Here is a 23,236-nt window from a genome sequence, read left to right as displayed (position 1 = left end):
TGCCCAAGTTTACAAAACGCAAATGAACATTCTAAGCAACTTCTGGCCATTCCAAGCAACTTCTGGCCTGACAATTATTTTAAGTAATATTTACATCTCATTATCTGTGATTAGTACAAAGGGAATAAAGCTGTTCAAAATATTTAATTATTTTCATTATGTAAGAAACCAAATTCAACAGCCACAATGGGTAAACCTTGGAATGAATGAAGTTTCATATGATTCTCATTTGCTATATTAAGCAGTGACATTAAACTGTTTAAAATTGACAAGGTTTATTATCTTGAAGGGATTTTACAAATCAAGTAAATATCCCATAGCGGCGTTTAACATTATTGAAATGCTTTGGAAGTATAGTCATTGTTGCAAGCAAGAAGCAAAGCAAGTAGAAGTGCAATAATGACCAGGAAGATTGAACAAAGAGGAGCTCTCCAAAAAAGGGTCCCAAATTGAGAGATTGACTGACCTTTTCTATCCAGGGGTGCTCATTAGTTCCTCCAGCTTATCTCAGTTTCCTCATGAATCCAGCATCTGCAGTTTTTGCATTTCTTTAATGATTAGATGGATATTATTTTGATCAACAAGTTTTGGACATTAGGATGTCAGAGATAATTGAGATCTTTCATGTACCTTGTGAGAATAAATTAAGCTTCAGTTTAAGACTTCACTTCAAAGAGAACATCTCCAACATCTTGCTTGTACATGGGAGAGTTGGTGTCTGAATTCAGAACCTTCTAATTGGAGCAGTGGACACCAAATAAATTTCTTTCCTTTTTTTTAAATAATTTTTTTATTTTTCACAATGTGAACCATATCAACCAAAATATATACAAATGTTTCTCATTAAATATACACAGTGGCATTTTCTCCCTCCCCCACCCCCCACCCCCCACCACCCTCCCTCCCCCCTTCCCAACCAATTTAAATTGGTTGGGAAAAGCAACCAAGACCAATAAATATTCAACATACACAATACAATAAAACCATAAAACAATGTCTTCACACAATGAAAATTAAACAAGAAAAATGTGTCATCTGCTTTTACACACTGAACCAAATTGTTTTGTCTTCTTTATCATTTTAGGGGGTGGAGGTCCGAGGCAAGCTCTCCCTGTTATGTTCCACGTATGGTTCCCAAATTTGTTCAAATAATGTGACTTTATTTTTAAAATTATGTTATTTTTTTTTCCATTGGAATACATTTATTCATTTCCATGTGCCATTGCTGTATTCTCAGGGTCTCTTCCATTTTCTAAGTTGAGATTATACATTTTTTTGCTACTGCTAAGGCTATCATAATGAATCTTTTTTGCGCTTTATCCAATTTGAGGCCTAATTTATTACTTATTATGTTACTTAAAAGAAAGATCTCTGGATTTTTTGGTATGTTATTTTTTGTGATTTTATTTAATATCTGATTTAGATCTTCCCAAAATGTATTCACTTTTGTACATGCCAAATTGCATTTACTGTTGTTCCCATTTCCTTCTTGCAACGAAAACATCTATCTGATAATGTTGGATCCCATTCTTTTAACTTTTAAGGAATGATATATAACCTGTGTAACCAATTATACTGTATCATGTGTAACCTTGTGTTTATTGTATTCTTCATAGTTCCAGAACATAACTTTTCCCATGCTTCATTTTTTTATCTTTATGTTTAAATCCTTTTCCCACTTTTGTTTAGGTTTATAGCTAATTTCATCATTTTCCTTATTTTGTAGCTTAATGTACATGTTCGTTATAAATCTTTTAATTATCATTGTGTCTGTAATCACATATTCAAAGCTGCTTCCTTCTGGTCATCTCAGTCCGTTTCCCAATTTATCCTTGAAATAAGCTTTCAGTTGATGAATTGCAAACATTGTACCATGAGTTATTCCATATTTGTACTTCAACTTTTCAAATGTTAATAAATTATTTCCCAAAAAACAATTTTCTATTCTTTTGATTCCTTTTCTCTCCAATTCTCTAAAGGAAAGGTTATTTATTGTAAAAGGGATTAGTGGGTTTTGTGTCAATAACAATTTTAGTGTTTGGTAATTCGTTATTTACCTTTCTAAGTGGATCTTCTTTCATATATTAAGTAAATGATGCAATACTGGTGAGCTTTTATATAGCACCAGTTTTTCATCCCATTAATGAAGTATATGTTCCGGTACCTTCTCCCCTATTTTATCTAGTTCTATCTTAGTCCAGTCTGGTTTTCCCCTTGTCAGGTAAAAGTCTGATAAATACCTTAATTGTGCAGCTCTATAATAATTTTTTAAGTTTGGTAACTGCAAACCACCTTGTTTATACCTCTCCGTTAATTTATCTAATGCTACCTCAGTTTACCCCCTTTCTACAAGAATTTCCTTATTATTCTCTTTAGTTCATTAAAGAATTTCTCTGTTAAGAGATGATTGAAATAACTATTGTATCCTTGGGAACACATCATTTTAATGCAATTTACCCTCCCTATCAACGTTAGCGGTAATTCTTTCCAATGTTCTAAGTCTTCCTCCAATTTCTTTATTAGTGGCTGATAATTTAGTTTGTACAAGTGGCTTAAGTTATCATCTAACCTGATACCTAGTGTAAGGTAAAACATCATGAGATGGGAATGTGCAGGGCTGTAACAAGATGTGAATGCATCCTTGTACTTACAAGATAAGAGAGACATTGATGGATTGAGAGGCAGGAAGCTAGCAGGGAAAGGATAGCAACAGTTTTAGTCATTGGACAAGTAATGATATGATGATGTTCTAAGCACATATCCAAGGGTATAAAAAATCACCATTTTGCTGATAACGGCAGAATGCATTCTCCGACTAACATGGTTAGTCGCAAGTGTTACAATCCGGTAATAAAGAACAAAGAACCCTGATTTCGACTCAGCCTGGTGTTTGTCTCACTCATTCATGAACAAAGCAGACCTAACACTAGGTATCGAATTGCTTGTGTTTGCCATTTAAATGGTGATTCGTTTTTAAATTCTGTACAATCCACATTACTCATTGGCATCACTTCACTTTTATTTGCATTGATCTTGTACCCTGCTATTTCTCCATATTCCTTCAATTTCTTATGTAATTCTTTAATTGATATTTCTGGTTCTGTTAAGTATACTATGATGTCATCTGCAAATAAGCTGATTTTATACTCCTCCTTTATTTTTATCCTTTTTATTTTATTTTCTGTTCTCATCAGTTCTGCCAATGGTTCTATTGCTAAGGTGAACAATGAGGAGGATAATGGACATCCCTGTCTAGTTGACCTACTTCATTTAAATTTGCTCGATACATATCCATTTACTGTTACCTTCACCAATGGTCCATTATACAATGCTTTAATCCAATTAATATATTTTTCTGGTAGATTTAACCTCTGTAATACTTTAAATAAGTAATTCCACTCTTCTCTGTCAAAGGCTTTTTCTTCGTCTAGAGCAGGGATGTCAAACTCAAATTCACGGAGGGCCAAAATTAAAAACTTGGACTAAGTCGAGGGCCGAACTAAATATTTATTGAAAATTTTCAACAACATCTGCATGTTTTCATTTCTTTCAACATAAGTAATGTTAAACTTTTTCTTATTAAAATAAATATTTAATAATAGTTTTGGATAAACTCTTTCCAGAAGCATTAACAAATGAGAAATAAAATATTTAATAAATAATATTTCTCTATAGAGGATTTGTCAAATGTTGCTAGTGTGCTGTCGAATAGTAAAATCTGAGGGCTATTGAGAATGTGGGAGAATAACATGATTCCTGAAACAATCAAATGGGTGACTGATTGTGGGCATGAACTCTAGCAGGGTTATTTGCCATGTTCTTTTTCCATTGGTACAGATATCCTTTGATTTACACACTTTTCAAGTTTTATGCCTAATGAGCTTGTATCCAGGTGCAGGACCATTTTTAACCAGGAATATATTTATCACTGTGACATGAAACTATTGGAAGATCGTTTTATCCTGAGATTAAAGTTCATAATACTTACTCAGGCCTGTGTGCGGGAGGGCGGGGTTTGCGGGCGATCAGGGTGGACAACGACAGTGCGGGGGCATTGGCTCTCGCTGCAGGGCAGCATCTCGGCGGATCAGCGGCCCCGTCACCGTGAGTCGCGGATCGGCCTGCGGCAGGGAGGGGGAGTGGGCAACGGTCCTGGCGAGGTCAGGCCTGAGGCCTCCGGTTCTGGGCACTGGGAAGCAGCCTTGGCTTCCCCTGACACCGGCCAGTCCCCAAAACCAGAGTCCACGGTGAGACCCTGCAAAGTAAACAGAGGAGGTGGGGGCGATTAGCGGGCTGACGCCAATGCATTCTGGGATTTGTTGTATTACTGTGCATGCGCTATACTGGTGCGGCGGCCAGCGGGCCACCTCTAATACATTTTTGAAATGATCTTGCGGGCCAAATATAATTATATCGCGGGCCAAGGGCCAGAGTTTGACATGTGTGCCCTATGCCATCGAAACTCTGTAATTAGTAAGGGATTGCTTAAGGTGGGATGTGAGTGGGAAGGAAAGGGTGAGAATCACTGCTCTAGACCCAATTGTTACTGAAATATTTTGCTTGAGAAAAATTGTCATTGGCCCATTTCCTTTAGCGTTCTGAAACCGTGCACATGACGAGTCAATGAGGGATGATTAAAGCAGTGGTCTTCAAACTTTTTCTTCCCACCCACAGACCACCTTAAGCAATCCCTTACTAATCACAGAGCACCAATGGCACAGGGACGCGAGTGGAAAGAAAAAGGTTGAGAACTGTTGTATTGTGGTAACTCCACATCTGATTAGGTTAATTGTTAGGCAAGTGGTCAGAGAAGGACCCCCCCCCCACCCCAAGAAAGACTTAAATCACAGGAACAAAATAAGCTTCTGTCTCACTGCTCCCAATCTTACACACAGTCCTGATGTAGAATATGGGATCGCAGCTCCACGTTCACACGAGTTCAGGTGCTGTCTGTGTGGAGTTTGTACGCTCTCCCCTTGTCTTGGACCAACTGGTCGGTTGCCTGATGAAGGCACCCGAATCCCCCGTTGAAATGCTGGCGTCTGGGGTAGTGGAGGAATTGGCTGAGAAGAGCGCATTGCTCCCACCCCCTCCCATGTTTGGAGAGGGATTAAACTGCGATCTCACGGCGCTGGGCTCGTCTCCAACAAAAGGAGCGTGAGGCAGGGACCGCCGTGCACAGAGCAAGGGGGAAGGCATCGCCAACGAGACGTTTGGTCTGGTGTCGCCGCTGATTGGTACATTTTTGTTCACTAATATGGCTACATCTCTAGCTTTTGAATTATGTGATGCTGCCGCTGCGTGTCCTACCCAGTCTCTCTTTAATTTGTTATGTTCCACTTCAGTTAGATGCATTTCCTGCACAAATGCTATATCTATTTTTTTCTTTTTTCAGTAAATTTAATAGCCTCTTCCTTTTAATTTGGTTATGTATTCCATTAATGTTTACAGTCATATAGTTCAACGTGGCCATCTTGTATCTTGCTAACACCTCTTTTCTGCTTCCTCACCACCACCACCCCCCTTTTTCTCATTTTCATCTCTCAGTTTTCCCTTTTTAAACTCAATATATGACAACACATTTAAAACATAATATTCCAACAATTCCCATACCCAATATTATCTTAATCTCAAATCCACCCCCCCCCCCCTCTGAGTTGCCACTTATCCCTTGCCGGGCAACCACAACTCTCCTTTCCATTTGGATTGCAATCTTGCTCGTTGCAGTGACGGTTATTCTCTCCCCCAACCCCCCCAGAAAACACTTATTTTTTTTACACATATAACAAAGCTCTCCCTTCCTTCCTTCCTTCCCTTCTCTTTTCCCTCTTTAGTTCTTTCTTATACATCATTTTTTCATCTTTATATATATACTTTATCATTCTTCTTCATTCTTATTACATCTCTTCATCTCTCCTTCTATCCTGCAAACGCTCTGTGAATTCTTGTGCTTCCTGTGGATCCGAGAACAGTCTGTTTTGCTCCTCGGGTATAAATATTTTAAGCACGGCTGGATGTCTTTACATGAATTTATAACCTTTTTTCCATAGAATCGATTTTGCTGTATTAAACTCTTTCCTCTTCTTTAAGAGTTCAAAATTTATGTCTGGGTAAAAAAATATTTTTGACCCTTGTTTTATTTTCTTCTCTAACTTTATTTCTTGCACACTCCAGTATATTTTCTCTTGTTGTATATCTTAAAAATTTTACTAAGATAGATCTTGGTTTTTGATGTGTCTGCAGTTTCGGAGCTAGTGTTGTGTGTGCCCTTTCTATTTTCATTTCTTCCTGCATTTCTGTCATTCCCAGGACCTTCAGGATCCATTCTTTTATAAATTCCTTCATGTCTGTGCCTTCTTCACCCTCCTTCAGGCCCACTATTTTTATGTTTTTTCATCTACTATTATCTTTCAACATGTCAATTTTCTGAGATAATAACTCTTGAGTCTCTTTAATTTTTGTCACTTTCTTCCAATTTTCCTCTTAAGTCATTTACCTCCATTTCTACAGCCGTTTCTCATTCTTCCACATTTTCTACTCTTTTCCCTATTTCTGTCATGACCCGTTCTAAACTTTGCATTTTATCTTCTGTTCTTTTCATTTTTCTTTTAATTGCACTAAATTCTAATGACAACCATTCTTTTAATGCTCTCATTTGTTCTTCAAAAAAGGCTTTATCTATATTCTGTCCACCTGTTTTACCTTCTATTTCTCTGTGAAGATCTTGGTGGTCTTCTTCCTCTTCTGTGACTGTACCTGTGTTTGTGTCTTCTTCTTTTCTTCTCTGTATCTGTGTCTCTTCTGATTCTCCTGATGAGTTGCTTGTATCACTTTGTCGGGCCTCCTCTTGCTGGGCCTCCTCTTGCTGGGCCTCCTGTTGTTGATCCTCCCCTCCTGGGCTGCTCATCTGTCGGGCCTCCTGCTGCTGCTCCTCTTGCTGTTCACCCCATTGACTTTCTTCCTTGCCTGGTTCCAAACACCCTCTCCTGCCACCTTCCTCATCTTCCAACGAATAACCGTCACTCCCTGGTGTTGGGCGTCCCTCAGCTGGTTGTGCCGTGGTTGCCCGCTCCTCAGCTGAGCCCCCCCCCCTCCCGTCAGTGTTTCCTTTTACCTTTGATTGCGCAGTTGTGCACTTTTGTTTGGCTCAGAGAGCCATTTTTGCAGTCCACTGGTCGGGGGGTCGTGACTGCGCAGGGCCGGCACCAACCTTGGAGATTTGGTGCTCTTTGCCACCATGGCTCCCTGTTCCTTCGTGCAGGTAAGACCTTCTTCTTTCTTTTCCGGTGACTTTTCTTTTTTCCCTGTTGTTTTTACTTTCTCCTTCTTGGGTGCCATCTTCTTTCTCTTCTCTGCAACTTTATCTTCTATTTCTTATACTTTATATTTGTTAAGCTTTGTATTGACTTTTTTTTCTGGAAAGGACTGATTTTACCCTACTGGCCACTACTCCATCATGTGGCTCCTCATCAATTTCTTTCCTCGTTCAATCTTTCTGGATTCCAACAAATACAGTGATTCTGAGGAATCACAATGCTCACAATCTTCAGGCAATTACCTGGAGATGTGCCACGTTGATCTCCATTTACTGTGGTTGTTCTTTTGACAGCGCTTCCCCACAATGATGGTTACTTAATTAAACTGTGGTGGAATGTGGTTACTGAACCCAATGGAAAATAAAAATGGATGTTTCTACTTTAATTTGTGTGTAATTCTTCTATGCAAGGTGTCAAGCTACAACTTCAAATTCTGAAGTCTGTTTTAACTGCTGGGATTCTTTTCAATATTAACTCTGATTTGTATCTGGCAGAGGATAGAAGTGTGATTTTTAAAAAAAAAAACAATTGCACTACTCCCCAAGTTTTCACTTGGAATCTGGATAAGCTCTTCTTTCATTAGAATTTATTTGCTCTTTGGTTATGTTGTATATCAAGGCAGATCTCTGGTACAAATAACTTTCACACTCTACCCTGACTCTGCAATGAATTTTCCCCTCGTGCAACATGTTAATAACGTGGTTGGCTGTTCTTCCCACAGAATTCTTTCCCACAGTGACACTAGCAATATGCTCGAAGGCAGGATCGGCAACAATTTCGTCCATCTATTCTGGGAACTAATGCAGTGCACCCATGCTAATGTCTCTTAAGGGAGATAAAATATCTTGGCCAATATTCTGAAAAATTCTATCAGCTCAAGGATCCTAATTTAATTTTTTTTTACTGGGCAGCATTAATAGCCAATCACACAAACCAATTGAATAAAGTAAAATCTAGAACTTCAGAATTTAACAAGTGAAATTGCGGTATTGGGTATAATGTGTGTGTAAATAACTTTATCATACAGATTTATCTATGGTTTCTTAGAACACTCATTTAAGGAAGACATAGCAAACAGTTTAAAAAAAAACACAAAGAAAAATGAATCTGAAATATTTTGTGCTTTAATACTTTTTCTTTGGCTTGGCTTCGCGGACGAAGATTTATGGAGGGGGTAAAAGTCCACGTCAGCTGCAGGCTTGTTTGTGGCTGACAAGTCCGATGTGGGACAGGCAGACACGGTTGCAGCGGCTGCAGGGGAACATTGGTTGGTTGGGGTTGGGTGTTGGGTTTTTCCTCCTTTGCCTTTTGTCAGTGAGGTGGGCTCTGCGGTCTTCTTCAAAGGAGGTTGCTGCCCGCCAAACTGTGAGGCGCCAAGATGCACGGTTTGAGGCGATATCAGCCCACTGGCGGTGGTCAATGTGGCAGGCACCAAGAGATTTCTTTAGGCAGTCCTTGTACCTTTTCTTTGGTGCACCTCTGTCACGGTGGCCAGTGGAGAGCTCGCCATATAACACGATCTTGGGAAGGCGATGGTCCTCCATTCTGGAGACGTGACCCATCCAGCGCAGCTGGATCTTCAGCAGCGTGGACTCGATGCTGTCGACCTCTGCCATCTCGAGTACTTCGACGTTAGGGATGAAAGCGCTCCAATGGATGTTGAGGATGGAGCGGAGACAACGCTGGTGGAAGCGTTCTAGGAGCCGTAGGTGATGCCGGTAGAGGACCCATGATTCGGAGCCGAACAGGAGTGTGGGTATGACAACGGCTCTGTATACGCTTATCTTTGTGAGGTTTTTCAGTTGGTTGTTTTTCCAGACTCTTTTGTGTAGTCTTCCAAAGGCGCTATTTGCCTTGGCGAGTCTGTTGTCTATCTCATTGTCGATCCTTGCATCTGATGAAATGGTGCAGCCGAGATAAGTAAACTGGTTGACTTTTTTGAGTTTTGTGTGCCCGATGGAGATGTGGGGGGGCTGGTAGTCATGGTGGGGAGCTGGCTGATGGAGGACCTCAGTTTTCTTCAGGCTGACTTCCAGGCCAAACATTTTGGCAATTTCCGCAAAGCAGGACATCAAGCGCTGAAGAGCTGGCTCTGAATGGGCAACTAAAGCGGCATCGTCTGCAAAGAGTAGTTCACGGACAAGTTTCTCTTGTGTCTTGGTGTGAGCTTGCAGGCGCCTCAGATTGAAGAGACTGCCATCCGTGCGGTACCGGATGTAAACAGCGTCTTCATTGTTGGGGTCTTTCATGGCTTTAATACTAACCTAATTCCATATTGCATCTTATTAAATGAAGTCTAAGGAACTTCTAGTCAGCTACAATATGGTGTGGACACACCTATCTACTCTATCTTTTTCACTTTTTAACTTCCTATTTTTCAACCAAAGTGTTATATATTTTGCAGCTTTCCCTTTTTTTTCTACTCTTGGTTGCCTCAAAATGAGTACATGAAGTGGAAAATCTGGAAAAAAAAAGAAGCAACTGCTGGCCTAACATAGAGGCTATTTCTACCCTGCTGGATTGACAGACTGCTCTCTTCAACACTTCTTTTTGCCTTTTAGAAGTCAAAATCAATTAAATCCGGTCATTATTGGAGAGGCAAGGCCAGAGTTTGCCGTCTCTGGAGCACCCTTCTGAATATTTAAGCCAACGTGTTACTGAATTAGAAGATGTCTGCTCTAGCTTGCATGAAAGTAACTTGAAGTTAATGACTAAAGTTGTTCACCTGGAGAGCCGGAGCAGATGGCAGAACCTGCGTATCTTGGGCTTGGCAGAATCTACTGAAGAAAGGCAACTTGCAAACTTGCAAAATATGTGAGGTTTTCAGGAAGGAGACACTCCCATCCCTGCAGGAGATCGATGGAGCTCACTGCTCTTTAGTACCTAAACTGGTTCTGGGACAGAGATCATACTTGATCATCTTTTGTTTCCATTGTTATCAGATAAAGGACACTGATATGGGAGGTCCAGCAGAGAGGGAAACTGGAATATTGTGGTCAACAGATCTGAGTGGTGAAAGATTATACTCCCAAAGTTATGAATCAGAGAACTGAGTACAGGGAAGTAATGTTGGAATTGTACAACAAGGCTTTAATCCCTCCCTCCTGTATCCTTCTCCATATCACAATCTCCAGCGGACATAAGAAGTGGTTGCGTTCAGTCGTTGAAGCCCCAAATTATGTACACTGTCTCCCTTCTACAACGTAAATATCTGTTTGGTTACTAATGTCAACAGGGATATATATACTTTCAAGACCTTGCTTATTGTTCAAGTAAAAAATGACCTTTTCAACTTCTTGACTATCTGAGGTGACAATGAGATTGGATAGATCTGCAGATGGGATCAAGGACATTTGTATTAAGGGCAAAGTTGAGGTTGATGGTTTCCAATTATGGTATTAAAGTGAATATTAAAATAAATTAGAAGTATTAAAGTGAATTGAAACACAAAATGAAGGCCTGATGCTTGAAAGATTAAGGGTGTACCATGATTATGATACAAATGGGTACGACCTTCGGGAAGCACCAGCAGATGGTTTTGGAATGCAGGTAGTGTTAGATAAGAGGCGTGTGTTTTTGCTGAATGTAGAGTAATGGTAACTCAATGTTCTGAAACTATATTATTCAACCTTGATACAGGGAAATAGGGGAAGAAGGAATAAGGGGTGTTATATTTAGAATAATGATGTAATCTTTTAGTCCAACTTCTTTATTCAAATGTATAAAAGTTGATCCCTTTGTTTGAGAAAGATCCCAGGAGGCTGCTTTCGAGGCTAAAAGCAGGAAGGGTTCTCCCAGGCTAACTTGGTGTCTAATAAGAGTTAACTGAACTAGTTCTGTGTCTAATTGCATCGGGAGCAACGGAAACATGCTACAACACAATTTGTTACTTATTTGACAATAATGAAAAATCTGTATTCTGAACATTGAATATTTGGGTTCATTTTTTGCATTTTTTCATGTTTTCCACAGGATCTATGTGACTTTCCTCGGCTGTTTGTGAATGGAATCAGTTCACATGATCTCCACCAAGGGCATCTGGGGAATTGCTGGTTTGTAGCTGCTTGTTCCTGTTTGGCTCTTCATGACGGTCAATGGCAAAAGGTAGGACTTTATTTAAATGATGATTGAAAGTGCCTTTACTGTACTTAAACGTTCGAAGGATGCATGGCATAGACAGTGAGTCATTAACACCATGCTATTGCAGTGCCAGTGACCCAGATTTGAACCTGTCATTTTCCATAAGGAGTTTCTACATTTCCTCATGTCTATGTGTATTTCCTTCAGGTGCTCTGGTTTCCTCCCACCCTCTAAAAATGTATAGGATTTGGGGTATTTGTGTAGTACAGCTTTGAGGGCAGAAGGATCTGTTATCGTGCTGTGTGTCTAAACTTTAAAATTTTTTTTTTTTTTTTTTTTACAGTGTATTAGTGTAATCTCAATAAGATCAAACACCGTTCCAATTTTGTCCAATTATGCTTCAGCAGAGTGGAATTTTGTTGAGGATAATTTGTCATTAATTTGGTAATTTATACACTGACTTGTTATTTGCCATGAAAAATCAGTTTGATTTTAAATTATTCATTTCTCACATCTGTCAACCGTTTTAATTTTTGCCTACCCAGATTGCTTTATTTTGTTCTTCAATAAATGTGTCACAGCTACAGTGAATATGGCAATACAGTTGGCTTGTGCATTATTAATAAGGCATAATAGATGTAAGGCAGAGAATATGAGACTGTAATTGGAGCAGAAACTGTAGTGGAATTGAGTTCAAATGCTGTTGGATGGAGGAGCAAATAAATTCATGCAGATAGATCACTCATTGTTTAAGCAGATTGAAACATCTGGCCCATCTTTACTCATCTCCTTGGGGCTCAAGTCACTTTCAAACAGGCATCCAGTTCCTAGCAGGATTCATAGGACCTTATGATCCAGAAACAGGAGTTAGTCATTTGGCCACTCAAGCCTGTTCTTTCATTCAGTAACTTCATGCCTGAGCCAAATTTCCTCAAGATGACTAGCAATAGAAGTGGATCATGTAAGAAATTTATGGCCACTCATTTGTCAGTGTAAAAATGGAACATTTCCCAAAATTAACATCAGCTATGGGCACTGTATAGTTTTGTGAGACATTTAGTTATAGAAGATGCTGAACTCCATCTGCCTGAGGAACTCAGTGGGTCAACCAACATCAGTGAGAGAAAAACATCTAACTGAAAAGTCCGCAGTCACTGTGATTGTAGTCCAATACATGAAAAGAACTGGAGAAACTCTGGTCCCGCAGCATCAATAGAAAGCCCTTCATCAAGATATGAGCAAAAAGATGGTAGGTGCCTGAATAAAATTGTAGGGGGTGGAGGGGAGAATAAAGATGAAGGGGCAGGGGGAGGTAAAAAGGCCAACAAGCAAAAGGTCAGAGGTGGGTATGAGTGGGAGGGCAGAAGAGTAAAAAGCTGAGCAATGATCAGGGAGGGGTGAAGAGCTGTAGGAAAGGAGGCAGAGGGATAGGGAAAGAGAAAAATGGGAGAGGGCTAACTGAAACTGGAGCAGTTGATGTTAATGGCATCTGTTTGGAGAGTGCCCATGGAATATTAGATGTACCTCCAATTTGTTGGTTGCCAGAGTTTGGCAGTGCCTGAGGCCATGGACAGACATGCCAGTGTGGGAATGGGGTGTGGAATTCATGTGGTTGCCGCTGGGATAACCCTGTTAATGGAGCAGGAAGAGTGAAGATGCTCAATTAGACTATCTCCCAGTCTGCTCCAGTCTCTCTGATGTAGAGGAGGCCGCAACATGAGTAGATGACCCCTGCAAATTTACACGTGTTGCTTCACTTAGAAGGACTGAATGATGGTGAGAGAGGAGGTGTGGGTGCACATAGAGCATTTCCTGTGGTAATTGGGGTAGGAGAGAAAAAAGACTGGGTGATATTTAATCAAATTATTAGCAAAAGATAAGTTGTTTATGAATGGGAAACCATAACTGACAATCAACACAGATGCACATTAAGGATACTTGCGTAGCCTCGGACTCTGGCTTTACCCTACCCTTAATTTAGTCTGTGTGTCGTCTGAGTCCAGCGTGTTCTTTAGAATGAAGTGATAGGAGAAGGTATTCGGTTCAACAATCAATTTATTACACAGCACAAGAATAAAGCTTAACAGAGCTCTGAGTCAGTCGTTAGTTCATAGGTCTCCTGCACAGTGAGCTATTCCCCAAGACTGACCCCTATTGTCCAGTCTGCTAAGTTTATATAGATCCAAATTACCATACAGAACAAAAGTTGGCTTTCTTTGCTAGATTTCTTACATAAAGTATATCACCAGCAATTTCCTATTCTACAGTTTATCTCAGGTGTAGATCTCTTATCTTAAATCCTCAAGATCAGACCATCCTATTGCTTTGAACAGAAATCAATTCCTACCCCAGATATTTCCAATCATCGTTCTGTTCCTGTCTGGCCAATTTCTTCTGTTCTCCTTAACACCTCCTCATGCCTTAATCTTCTTCCTAGACTGGCTTTCCATTCCCTTTGTTTCTTACAGGATACTCTTTGTTCTGGTCTGACCTGTGTCTCCTGCGCTACTCAACACCTATTTCAGTTTGAGCATTCCTCCTAAATCGTTTCATACATTTCCTCTCCCTTGTATTTTGGGAACAGACAATTCTACCCCTACTGTACTCAGCCAACTTTGCTCCATGCTGTGATTGCCACTTAATTACATTACTCTTTTCCCTTAACCATGAAGTAAATATAAAATTGTTACATAGTCATATATTCCATGATGTTTTAACCCCTAGATTCCAACAGTAGCCCATTACTCTACTCTCTCTACACCCATAACTGAGAATAAGCACAATTCAAAAGCCAGCTACAAATTTCCTGATGACACCACAGTTGTCAGCAAAATCACAGGCAGCAATGAGGAAGTGTACAGAAGTGAAATAGTTTAGTTCGTTGAGTAGTGTCGCAATAACAACCTTGCACTCAACGTTAGCAAAACTAAGGATTTGATTGTGGACTTCAGGAAGGGAAAACCAGGAGAACGCAAGCCAGTCCTCATTGAGAGGCCAGCAGTGGAGAGGTAAAGAACTCCAAATTCGTGGGTATTAACATCTCTGAAGTCAATCCTGGGCTGATCATGTCGATGCCTTCATAAAGAAGGCTCACCAGTGGTTATATTTCATGAGGAGTTTGAGATATCTTATGTCACCAAAGATTCTTGCAAATTTCTACTGGCATACTGTGGGAAGCATTCTGACTGGTTGCATCACTGAATGGTATGGGGGGTTTCTTTCTTCTTTTCTTCTTTGGCTTGGCTTCGCGGATGAAGATTTATGGGGGTACTAAGACAGGAAAAGGCTATGGAGGGTTGTAAACTTATTCAGCACCGTCATGGGCATTACTCTTCACTCTGTTAAGGACATCTTTAAAAGGTGGTGCCTCAAAAAAGCAGCTTCTATCCTTAAGGACCCTCACCACCCAGACCATGCCCTTTTCACACTGTTACCATCAGGAAGGAGGTACAGGAGCCTGAAGATGCACACCCAACATTATTAAAAAAACAGCTTCTTCCCCTCTGCCATCAGATTTCTGAATGGACAAAGAACCTAGAGGCCCGACCTCACCTTTTTTCTCTTTTTTGTCCTTTTTAAATATTGTATTTACAGAACTGTAATTTGTAGCAGTTTTGCACTTGGAATGCTACCACAAAACAACAAAGTTCATGACACATGTTCATAACTATGAAACTGATTCTGAAAATTGGGGGGAAAAAAAATAACAAGATAAAAAAACATTTTAAAAAAAATTATTTTATAGTTCAAAATAGTTGCAATGTTTGTGTTCAACCTGTGGTAAATAATTCCTTCGATGCGATTGCAGGTCATCCCAGACTGGAAGAAACAGGATTGGGACTCAAAAAATCCAAATAATCACGCAGGCATCTTTCACTTCCGGTTTTGGCGTTTTGGCAAGTGGACAGACGTTGTGATTGACGATCGCCTTCCAACAATGCATAACGAACTCCTGTTTTGCCACTCTGACTCCAAGGAAGAATTTTGGAGTGCACTATTGGAGAAGGCATATGCAAAGTAAGTGATCAGAATCCTGTTGATAATGAAATGGGCAGTGACTTGCAGACTACTTGTTCCAAGTATTTCAAGCTATCCAGTTGATCGGGGAACCTAAAATTTACCCAATATCATGAACTATTTAATGGTAATAGCATTGGCCTCACTTTCTGGTTGACTGACTTCCTAAACTTGGGCAATTAGCACGCTGAATACATTTCTTTTTCTTAAAATTTGCAAACAAAATTACTGCAATATTATTAAGGCCTCTTAGTTGACTCCCTCCCACCTCTGGAAGGAGCGTTTGTGCGTTCCAGATTTAGAACTACCAAATGTGAGTAGGGAGTATAAATAAAATCTGCATTACGCAAAAATGCGGAAGAAACTTGACGGATCATGCAACATCGATAAGAAGTAAAAGGTCATTGTTGTTTCGGGTCTGAGCCCTTCCTCGAGAAGAAGTAGGATGAGATTTCATCCCCACTCATGCACTAAGCTCCCCTGTTTAGACTCCCCTCTTGCTTTCGCTTCAGCTTAAAACTAACTTTTCCCAGCTCTGATGAACGATCATAAACCTGAAGCATTTCCCTTTTCCTAGATGCTGCTTGACCTGCTGTGTTTCCTGATTTGATTTTCATCCCTCCAAAACCTTTTTTAAATTCTGACAAGGGGTTATTAACCGTGAAGTGATATGCCTGCTTTTTATTTGCCATGGATATTATCTAATTATTGTATATCTATTGGGTTTTAAATGGAACTGAGCCACCAGAGTCAAATTTAGACAGCTGACCTTTGCATTTTTCAATATTACAAAAGTAGTTTGTGTTATTGCTTACAGACTGGCAGGGTGCTACGAAGCTCTCGATGGAGGTAATGCTGGGGATGCCATTGTGGATTTCACTGGTGCAGTGGCAGAAACCATTGACGTGCACAAGGCCAAATGTGAACAAAACAAAGTCAGCAATGTGAAGCTATTTGAGAAGCTGTTAAAGGTGCACAAACGAGGAGGGATGATCAGCTGTTCCATCCATGTATGTCTACTTTCTGCCTCATTTCCTTGAATAAATTAGGCATTTAATTTCAAAAAGTACGTTAATAGTGTAGGGTGCCACAAAATCAGTTTGAGTGATGTCAAAAAGGCTAAATACTGGCAGAACACGGGGGAAGATGACTTTCTGCTTCTTCAAAATTGTGCAATGGCATCTTTCAAGCCTAGCGGAGGCCTTGTTTCATCATCTCATCTCCTAAACAATGCATCACTTATTCAGAAGTGTGTGGAGAAAGCCTTGATTTGAAGCAGAATTCAAACATGAAACACAGTACTCAGAATAACCATTAAATAGTATTATTTGGCATAACTATGGATTGGTTGTGGACGAGAAATGTGACTTAGAATGTGAGCCATTAGTCATTTGAATTTCATAGCTTCAGTCTTGTATCTACGAAGATCCACCTGTTGCTGATTTCAATGCCATTCAGAAAGTTTGCTGCAGGAAGAGGTGGTGGACACCGATATGATGGCAACATTAAAGAAGCATTTGGATAGGCACATGAACAAGCAGGGGACAGAGAAATATAAACCACCTGGGGCAGATGGGATGTGCTTAAATTAGTATTATGGTTGGCCAGACATGTCATTCTGAATGTGTTGAATATAATGTTGGAATTTTAATGGCTGGCAGCTTACAGTGTTCTCATAGTGGGTAACAAAAAGATGCACAGTACTTTAGTCATAAAATAGCTTGGAAACTTTATTACAGTAGAAGAAACCTAATAAATTAGCGCAGTGCAATGGACCAGAAAATTAATATCTCAAAGCATTCCCTTCAAATGTAAATTAAATGGGGTTTCTTAACTCAATGCACAAACATTAGATTCTAGGATGTTAATATAGACAGATTCCCTTTTACACTAGAAATGGAGACTAAAGTAAATGCATCCAACTGTCTCTCCCGAGGGACATTCGGCATAAAATTCAACCAACTGGAGTTCAGTTTTAGATATTTAGCCTAATCCCAAGATGTGCTGGACTGCTCCCATTTAGGCTGCTGAGAGGGATCTTCAAGTTCATGCTCTGTAGTTGTTGATTCCAGTCATTCCTCTCCAGGGAACTGGCAACACAACAGCTTCTACTGCAGATGAAGGCAGAGAGCAACTCAATGGGAGCTCTTGTTCCACAGGTTCCCAAATTCCCCAGCTTTAACTAGGTACACCAGCAGATAAAGCAAATGAACCGTATCATTTCATAAACTTTAAAAATGAAGAACATAATTATACATTTGGTGCCATTGAAACCCAATTTAATTAGGTTTGTACTGTACTGATGTCACAATTGTGAGGAAGCGATTGGTAAGCGATTGAAATCTGGCTTTTAAGTAAGCCTCAATTTCCCAATTAATTATGATTCAGACAGAGATGACAAACCATATAAAACTCCAACAGCAATGGTGGGGTTTGCAAACTAATTGGTTTATTCTGGCTGACAATTTACATCAGAGAGTTCATGTGAGAGCTTGAAAACAATCTAACAATTTTCCATAAATTTATTGTATTAGCTTTACAATAGTTACAATTTTCTCACGCTGCATTTATGGTTTCATACTAATTAATCACAATCTATTTTGTGGAATTTGATGGTTGTTTATTTATGCCGAACAACCAAGTCCCATCTTCAGCCTCTGGATAGGTTTGCCCCATTTTCTCTCTGGTCAGATCTAAATTAGGATTTTGCTTTTCTGTTGTGGATTTGTTTATCAACTAATAAATTCTTCTGTATTTAGTCTACATTCCAACTTCCAAATGTTTATTGTTTCTTCTAGCAAGCGATGCCTTGTGATATAAACGCATTTCTTCTCGATTGTTGTGCTACATCCTTAAGTGCCTTCAGCAAGAGTCACCTAATTTTCCAAGATGGACTGATTATATTCCTGGTTTTCTTATAATTTTGGAGATTTTCTTCAGTAAATGATCAGAATAGAATAATTAAGGTGCTGTCATTTTGTTAATCAAGTCATAGGAATTTTATTACAGGATCTGGCATCTATAGGGACTGGTAGATGCTGGATAAGTGAATTTTCCAGTTGCTTGAGATTGTGTGTGGTTGAATTAGTGAAATAACCATTAGGGGTGCCAATTTTAAGCTTTCGTATTTTTTACCTATTTATTTTCTGCATTTTTGTTCCAGTTGTTTGAATTCCCAATACAGGAACTTCAATGTAATAGTTTATTAACATTTTCCATAATCTACAGAAAATTAAGACCAATTCAACTTGATGGGGTAAAATAGTTCAAATTTTGCAGCAGATTGGAAGCTGAAATTTGACCAAGGTGCAGGAATCAGACAGAAAACATTGTAATGGAGTAAAGTCCCAAAATTTCAAAGAACTGCAAGGAAAAGAAAATGCTGCAAAAACTGTGTGAAGTTTTTCAGGAAGTCACATGAAGTAAAATGAATGAAGTCCTCTTGTCTATTTGCAGAATAAACCAAACCAGGAACTGGTCGTCAGCAAGTTGCATGGACTGAAGACTGACCATTCGTATTCTGTGACAAACATGCAGAAAGTTCGACTGGGTAACACTGCAGATAAAGTGTTTATGATCAAAATGAGGAACCCATGGGGGAGGGGCGAATGGTTAGGCCCGTGGAGCGATAAGTGAGTAAAAAACATTGGAGTGAATTTAATGGGAAAGCTAAGTTTGGAGAAGTTCCCATACATTGGGCTTTAGTGTTTGAGAAATCATGAAATAATTGTCTTCCATCATCTGTATTTCAGACAAGAAGTGTTGCTCTCTGCTTCCAAAATGCAGCTCACTTTTGTAGTTGAGGTATGGCAGTCTGGTGGTTACTTCACTGGATTAACTCCAATGAGTAATTACTATTCCAAAATGGACAGGGTTGTAGGCTAATTGTGTGTAATTGGGCAGCATGAGTTTAAATGACTGGAGTCAGCTTTGACCATGTTGCAATTTTTAAAAGTTCTGAATGGCCATTAATGGTGACCATGAAACTAAATGACTTGTGGCCTAAACCACGTGTCTTTTGAAGGAAGGAAATCTGCTGACCTTAACTGGCATTTGTGAACTTTAACCTGCCAATGTGGTTAAATTCTTAAGTTGCCTTCTCCATACAGGGAAACAAGAACTAGACAGCAGATACTGGTGGTGATGTCCACACCCTTGAAAGAACAAGAAAAATGTTAGATGATCAAATTGCACATTTATCTTATTTAATCTAAAGCTGAATTTTAACTCAAGCATTATGATTTGAATATTTTTTCTTCTTCACATTAATTAGTCTAAAACAACAATAACACATGTCACAGAAAATTTGCCGACAATGATCAGAGATTAAAAATATATTTTGTGTTGTGGCGGCTCGCCCATGCAACATGTGAACAGGCTCATGGAGTCATGGGCAAGTCTGCGGCAGATCTGACTGTGAGAGCTCCGGATACAGGGCAAGCCCACAGTCTAGTGGCTGATGTCATAAAGGACCTGGGAGTCACAAGCATCATCAGGTTCTGAGAGATTTAAATCTCTCGGATTTAAAGTCATTTTATTCTACTCACTTTAGACTGTGTGGTTCTTTCACTCACTGCTTGCCTAGTGCAACTACAGTGTTACCCTGTTTTTCTTGAAACTTTTAAAAATATTAATGTTGCTTGCAAGATGCATTTGGCATGAGAAAACCACAGGGGATCAAATACTCTTGTACCTCTACTTCCTCAGGAGTTTGCGGAGGAGCTAGTGGAGTTGTTCAAGTGAACTGGTACGGACTTGAAGGGCCAACATGGCCTGTTTCCGTGCTGTAAACGGTTATATGGTTATATTCCTCCCACTCAGGTTTTTCATCAAGATCACTGCCACAATACCAAAAAAAATATTAAAGTACCATATGTTGAGAAATCAGAGCCGGAAAAACACAAAACAATTTTGTAACCTTACTAAAATGAGAATATCAAATATCCAATGAGAATCATGCATTGGTTTAGATGTACCTAATTGCCATTTTTCTCACCTCTCTAGGCAACACAGTTAGCTATTACAGCGCCAGCGACCCAGGTTTGAATCTGGTGCTGTCTGTAATGAGTTTGTACGTTCTCCCTGTGTCTGCGTCAGTTTCCTCCACCCTCCAAAAATGTATGGGATTTCCAGGTTAATTGGGAAGCACAGGCTCATGGGCTTAATGTGGGGTCTCAACCCGAAATGTTAACCATTCCTCTGCCTCCACTGCCTAGATCACTGAGTGCCTCCAGTGCTTAGCTTTTTATATTGACTTATTTATCCACTGTTTCCAGTTCACAGGAATGGAAGAAAGTAAGCAGAAAGGAATGTAAAAGAATTGGTGTTCATGTGAAGAATGATGGTGAATTCTGGTAAGCCAATCAGTTGATTAGATTTTGCATTTAGAAACTTACAAGATGGGTCAGAGATAGAGGGAAAGGCTGCAGGTGTTCTCACATGTTACATTGGAAATCATGTTAAAGGTCGACCTAGGTGGGGACTGAGAGGAACAGAATGGGATAGCACCCTCCTCCACCACTGCTATAGTTGATTCTTCTTTCTCCTGCTCTTCTTGAACACCTATGTAGACAAAGGTGGACCTTAAGCGATAGATTACCACATTTTCTCCTCATGAAGCCAATAAGAAATCATAATTTGAAGGGCCCAAGCCAGAAACATTGGTTATGCATCTTTGTTTGCTACATAAAATACACTGACCTGCTGAATTTCTTCAGCATTGGATTTTTACCTTAGTGCAGTGGTTCTCAACCTTTATCTTTGCACTCACATACTACTTTAAGTAATCCCTATGCCATCAGTGTGCTCTGTGGGATTGCTTAAGGCGGGATGTGAGTGGGAAAGGAAGGTTGAGAATCACTGCTCTTGACCCAATTGTTACTGAAATATTTTACTTGAGAAAAATTGTCATTGCCCATTTCCTTTGGAGTTATGAAACCATGCACATAACGAGTCAATTAGGTGCAATTAAAACAGTAGTTTTCAATTTTTTTTCTTTCCACCCACATACCACCTTAAACAATCCCTTACTAATCACAGAGTACCTATGGCATAGAGAATACTTAAAGTGGTGTGTGAGTGGAAAGAAAAAGGTTAAGAACCAGTGCTTTTGTGCAATAAGCATGTTTATTTAGAACTTCTCGGGGAATGTTTGAAATAATTGCTCATAATGTTCTGACAAACAATGATCTAACATTACTTTATCTACTTAACACCCAATGAAACATTTGGATCATGGTTTAATTTTTTATTCACCATCCATCTAGTCTTCCATGATTTGGCACTCAATATACAACTAATAGCTAAAAGTTTACATTTAGTCTCATTTGTGGATTTAAGTATCATGAAGGCTATCAGATTTCCCTTCAGTGATCCTTTCACAACACAGTTTACCATATTTTTTTTCAAATTTTATTTTATTGGAACATGTAACAAAATTGCATACGGAACCAAAAATTCTATATGTCAAAATCAATACATGGTTTTTTATTATTTTCTCCCCCTATGCCCCCTCCCACACAGAAAAATCTCAAAGAAAGCAAAAGAAAAAGGATAAAGAAGGAAAAGAACAAAGAAAGAAAGAAAAAGAATAGTCTAATTTTAAAAAAAATACTGGATATTACCTTATAGATAAATTATGACATTATTCTGACACCAACTGTCATTATATTTTTAAAATATAAAATATATAGTAAAATAAAACACTACTGTGTAATACATAACCTTAATCAAAATATAGACAACATCTAATAAAGTAAAATAAAATGAGATACATTAAGGTGAGACTGCGGAGTGACAAAGTTCACACAAAATTCTACCAATTGACTTAATGTAATTACTTATAAAGCTATAACACCAATCTTTTGGATATATGGAATCCATATTTTCACAAGGTTATCATATTTTTTCTTTAAATGACATGTAATCTTTTCCAAAGGTATAGAACTTCCCATTTCACCATTCATCCATTTACCATTCTTGATTCTTCATCGTTACAAGGTCAGATTGCTCACTTATCCTAACTTGTACACAAGCGACATAATATTAATCTGAAAATATTCAGTAATACTGATGTCAATTTTTTTACAATGGAAAGTTTCCCACAATACTTCACAAACAACAACGTTAGATACATTGAAAGATCATTGCTTTACTGATTAAAAGCTTAGTTGAGTGGATTTTTTTATGGAAGGAGGAAAGGGTGGCAATGGCTGTCAATTGTTGAATGATTAAAATTGGGGATGTTCAAAAGGCCAGAAAAAGAGGAACAGAAAGATCTTATGGAATTGTAGGACTTGAGAAGAAATTGAAAAGATTAAGAGTTTTAAAATGAATACTTCTAAAATTCTTTTGAGGTCACCCCATACCCTGAGTGATCGTGAGAAGCTTTGGTGCATCAAATAAGAAGTTCGGAATGGTACATTGAAAAGTGTTCCTCAGGCTTCAAACTCTCTTGATTAAATGCCTGAAGTTTTTTGCATTATGGCTCACTATTTCTTATTGGTGAGAATATAGACAAAGAAAAATGTTTCACTCCCTAAAAAAAATTGCAATTTAATAATGATCAAATTTATCCCCAAATTTGGAATCATTGAATTTTCAATGCCTGTATTCCTAACATCAATATTTACTTTCCATTCTGCTGATTTTATATTAATTCAAGTTTTGAAGTACCAGTTTGCAGGAATTTTCAGCTACAAATACTTAATTTACAGTACTCTCTACTCAATTCCCTTCATCTCTAGATGATGGAGTCATAGACAAATGCAGTACAGAAACAGGCCTTTGGCCCAAGGAGTCCACATTGTCCTTCAACCATCCAT

The 23,236-nt window shown here is 39.0% G+C and overlaps 1 protein-coding gene across 1 annotated transcript in view; it reads left to right on the top strand.

Annotated features, from left to right (window-relative positions):
- LOC138740344 (calpain-5-like) overlaps positions 1-23,236 on the top strand; it is a 101,369-nt gene that overhangs the window by 64,727 nt on the left and 13,406 nt on the right. The window contains exons 2-6 of the mRNA XM_069892865.1: positions 11,289-11,420; positions 15,205-15,413; positions 16,231-16,438; positions 18,885-19,045; positions 20,690-20,767. Of these exons, the coding sequence (XP_069748966.1) occupies positions 11,289-11,420; positions 15,205-15,413; positions 16,231-16,438; positions 18,885-19,045; positions 20,690-20,767 (788 nt within the window). The remainder of the gene's footprint in view (positions 1-11,288; positions 11,421-15,204; positions 15,414-16,230; positions 16,439-18,884; positions 19,046-20,689; positions 20,768-23,236) is intronic.

The sequence above is a fragment of the Narcine bancroftii genome, chromosome 8 (assembly GCF_036971445.1).
Source record: "Narcine bancroftii isolate sNarBan1 chromosome 8, sNarBan1.hap1, whole genome shotgun sequence".
Classification (NCBI taxonomy): Eukaryota; Metazoa; Chordata; class Chondrichthyes; order Torpediniformes; family Narcinidae; genus Narcine; species Narcine bancroftii.
This window is presented reverse-complemented; position numbering and strand designations above follow the sequence as displayed.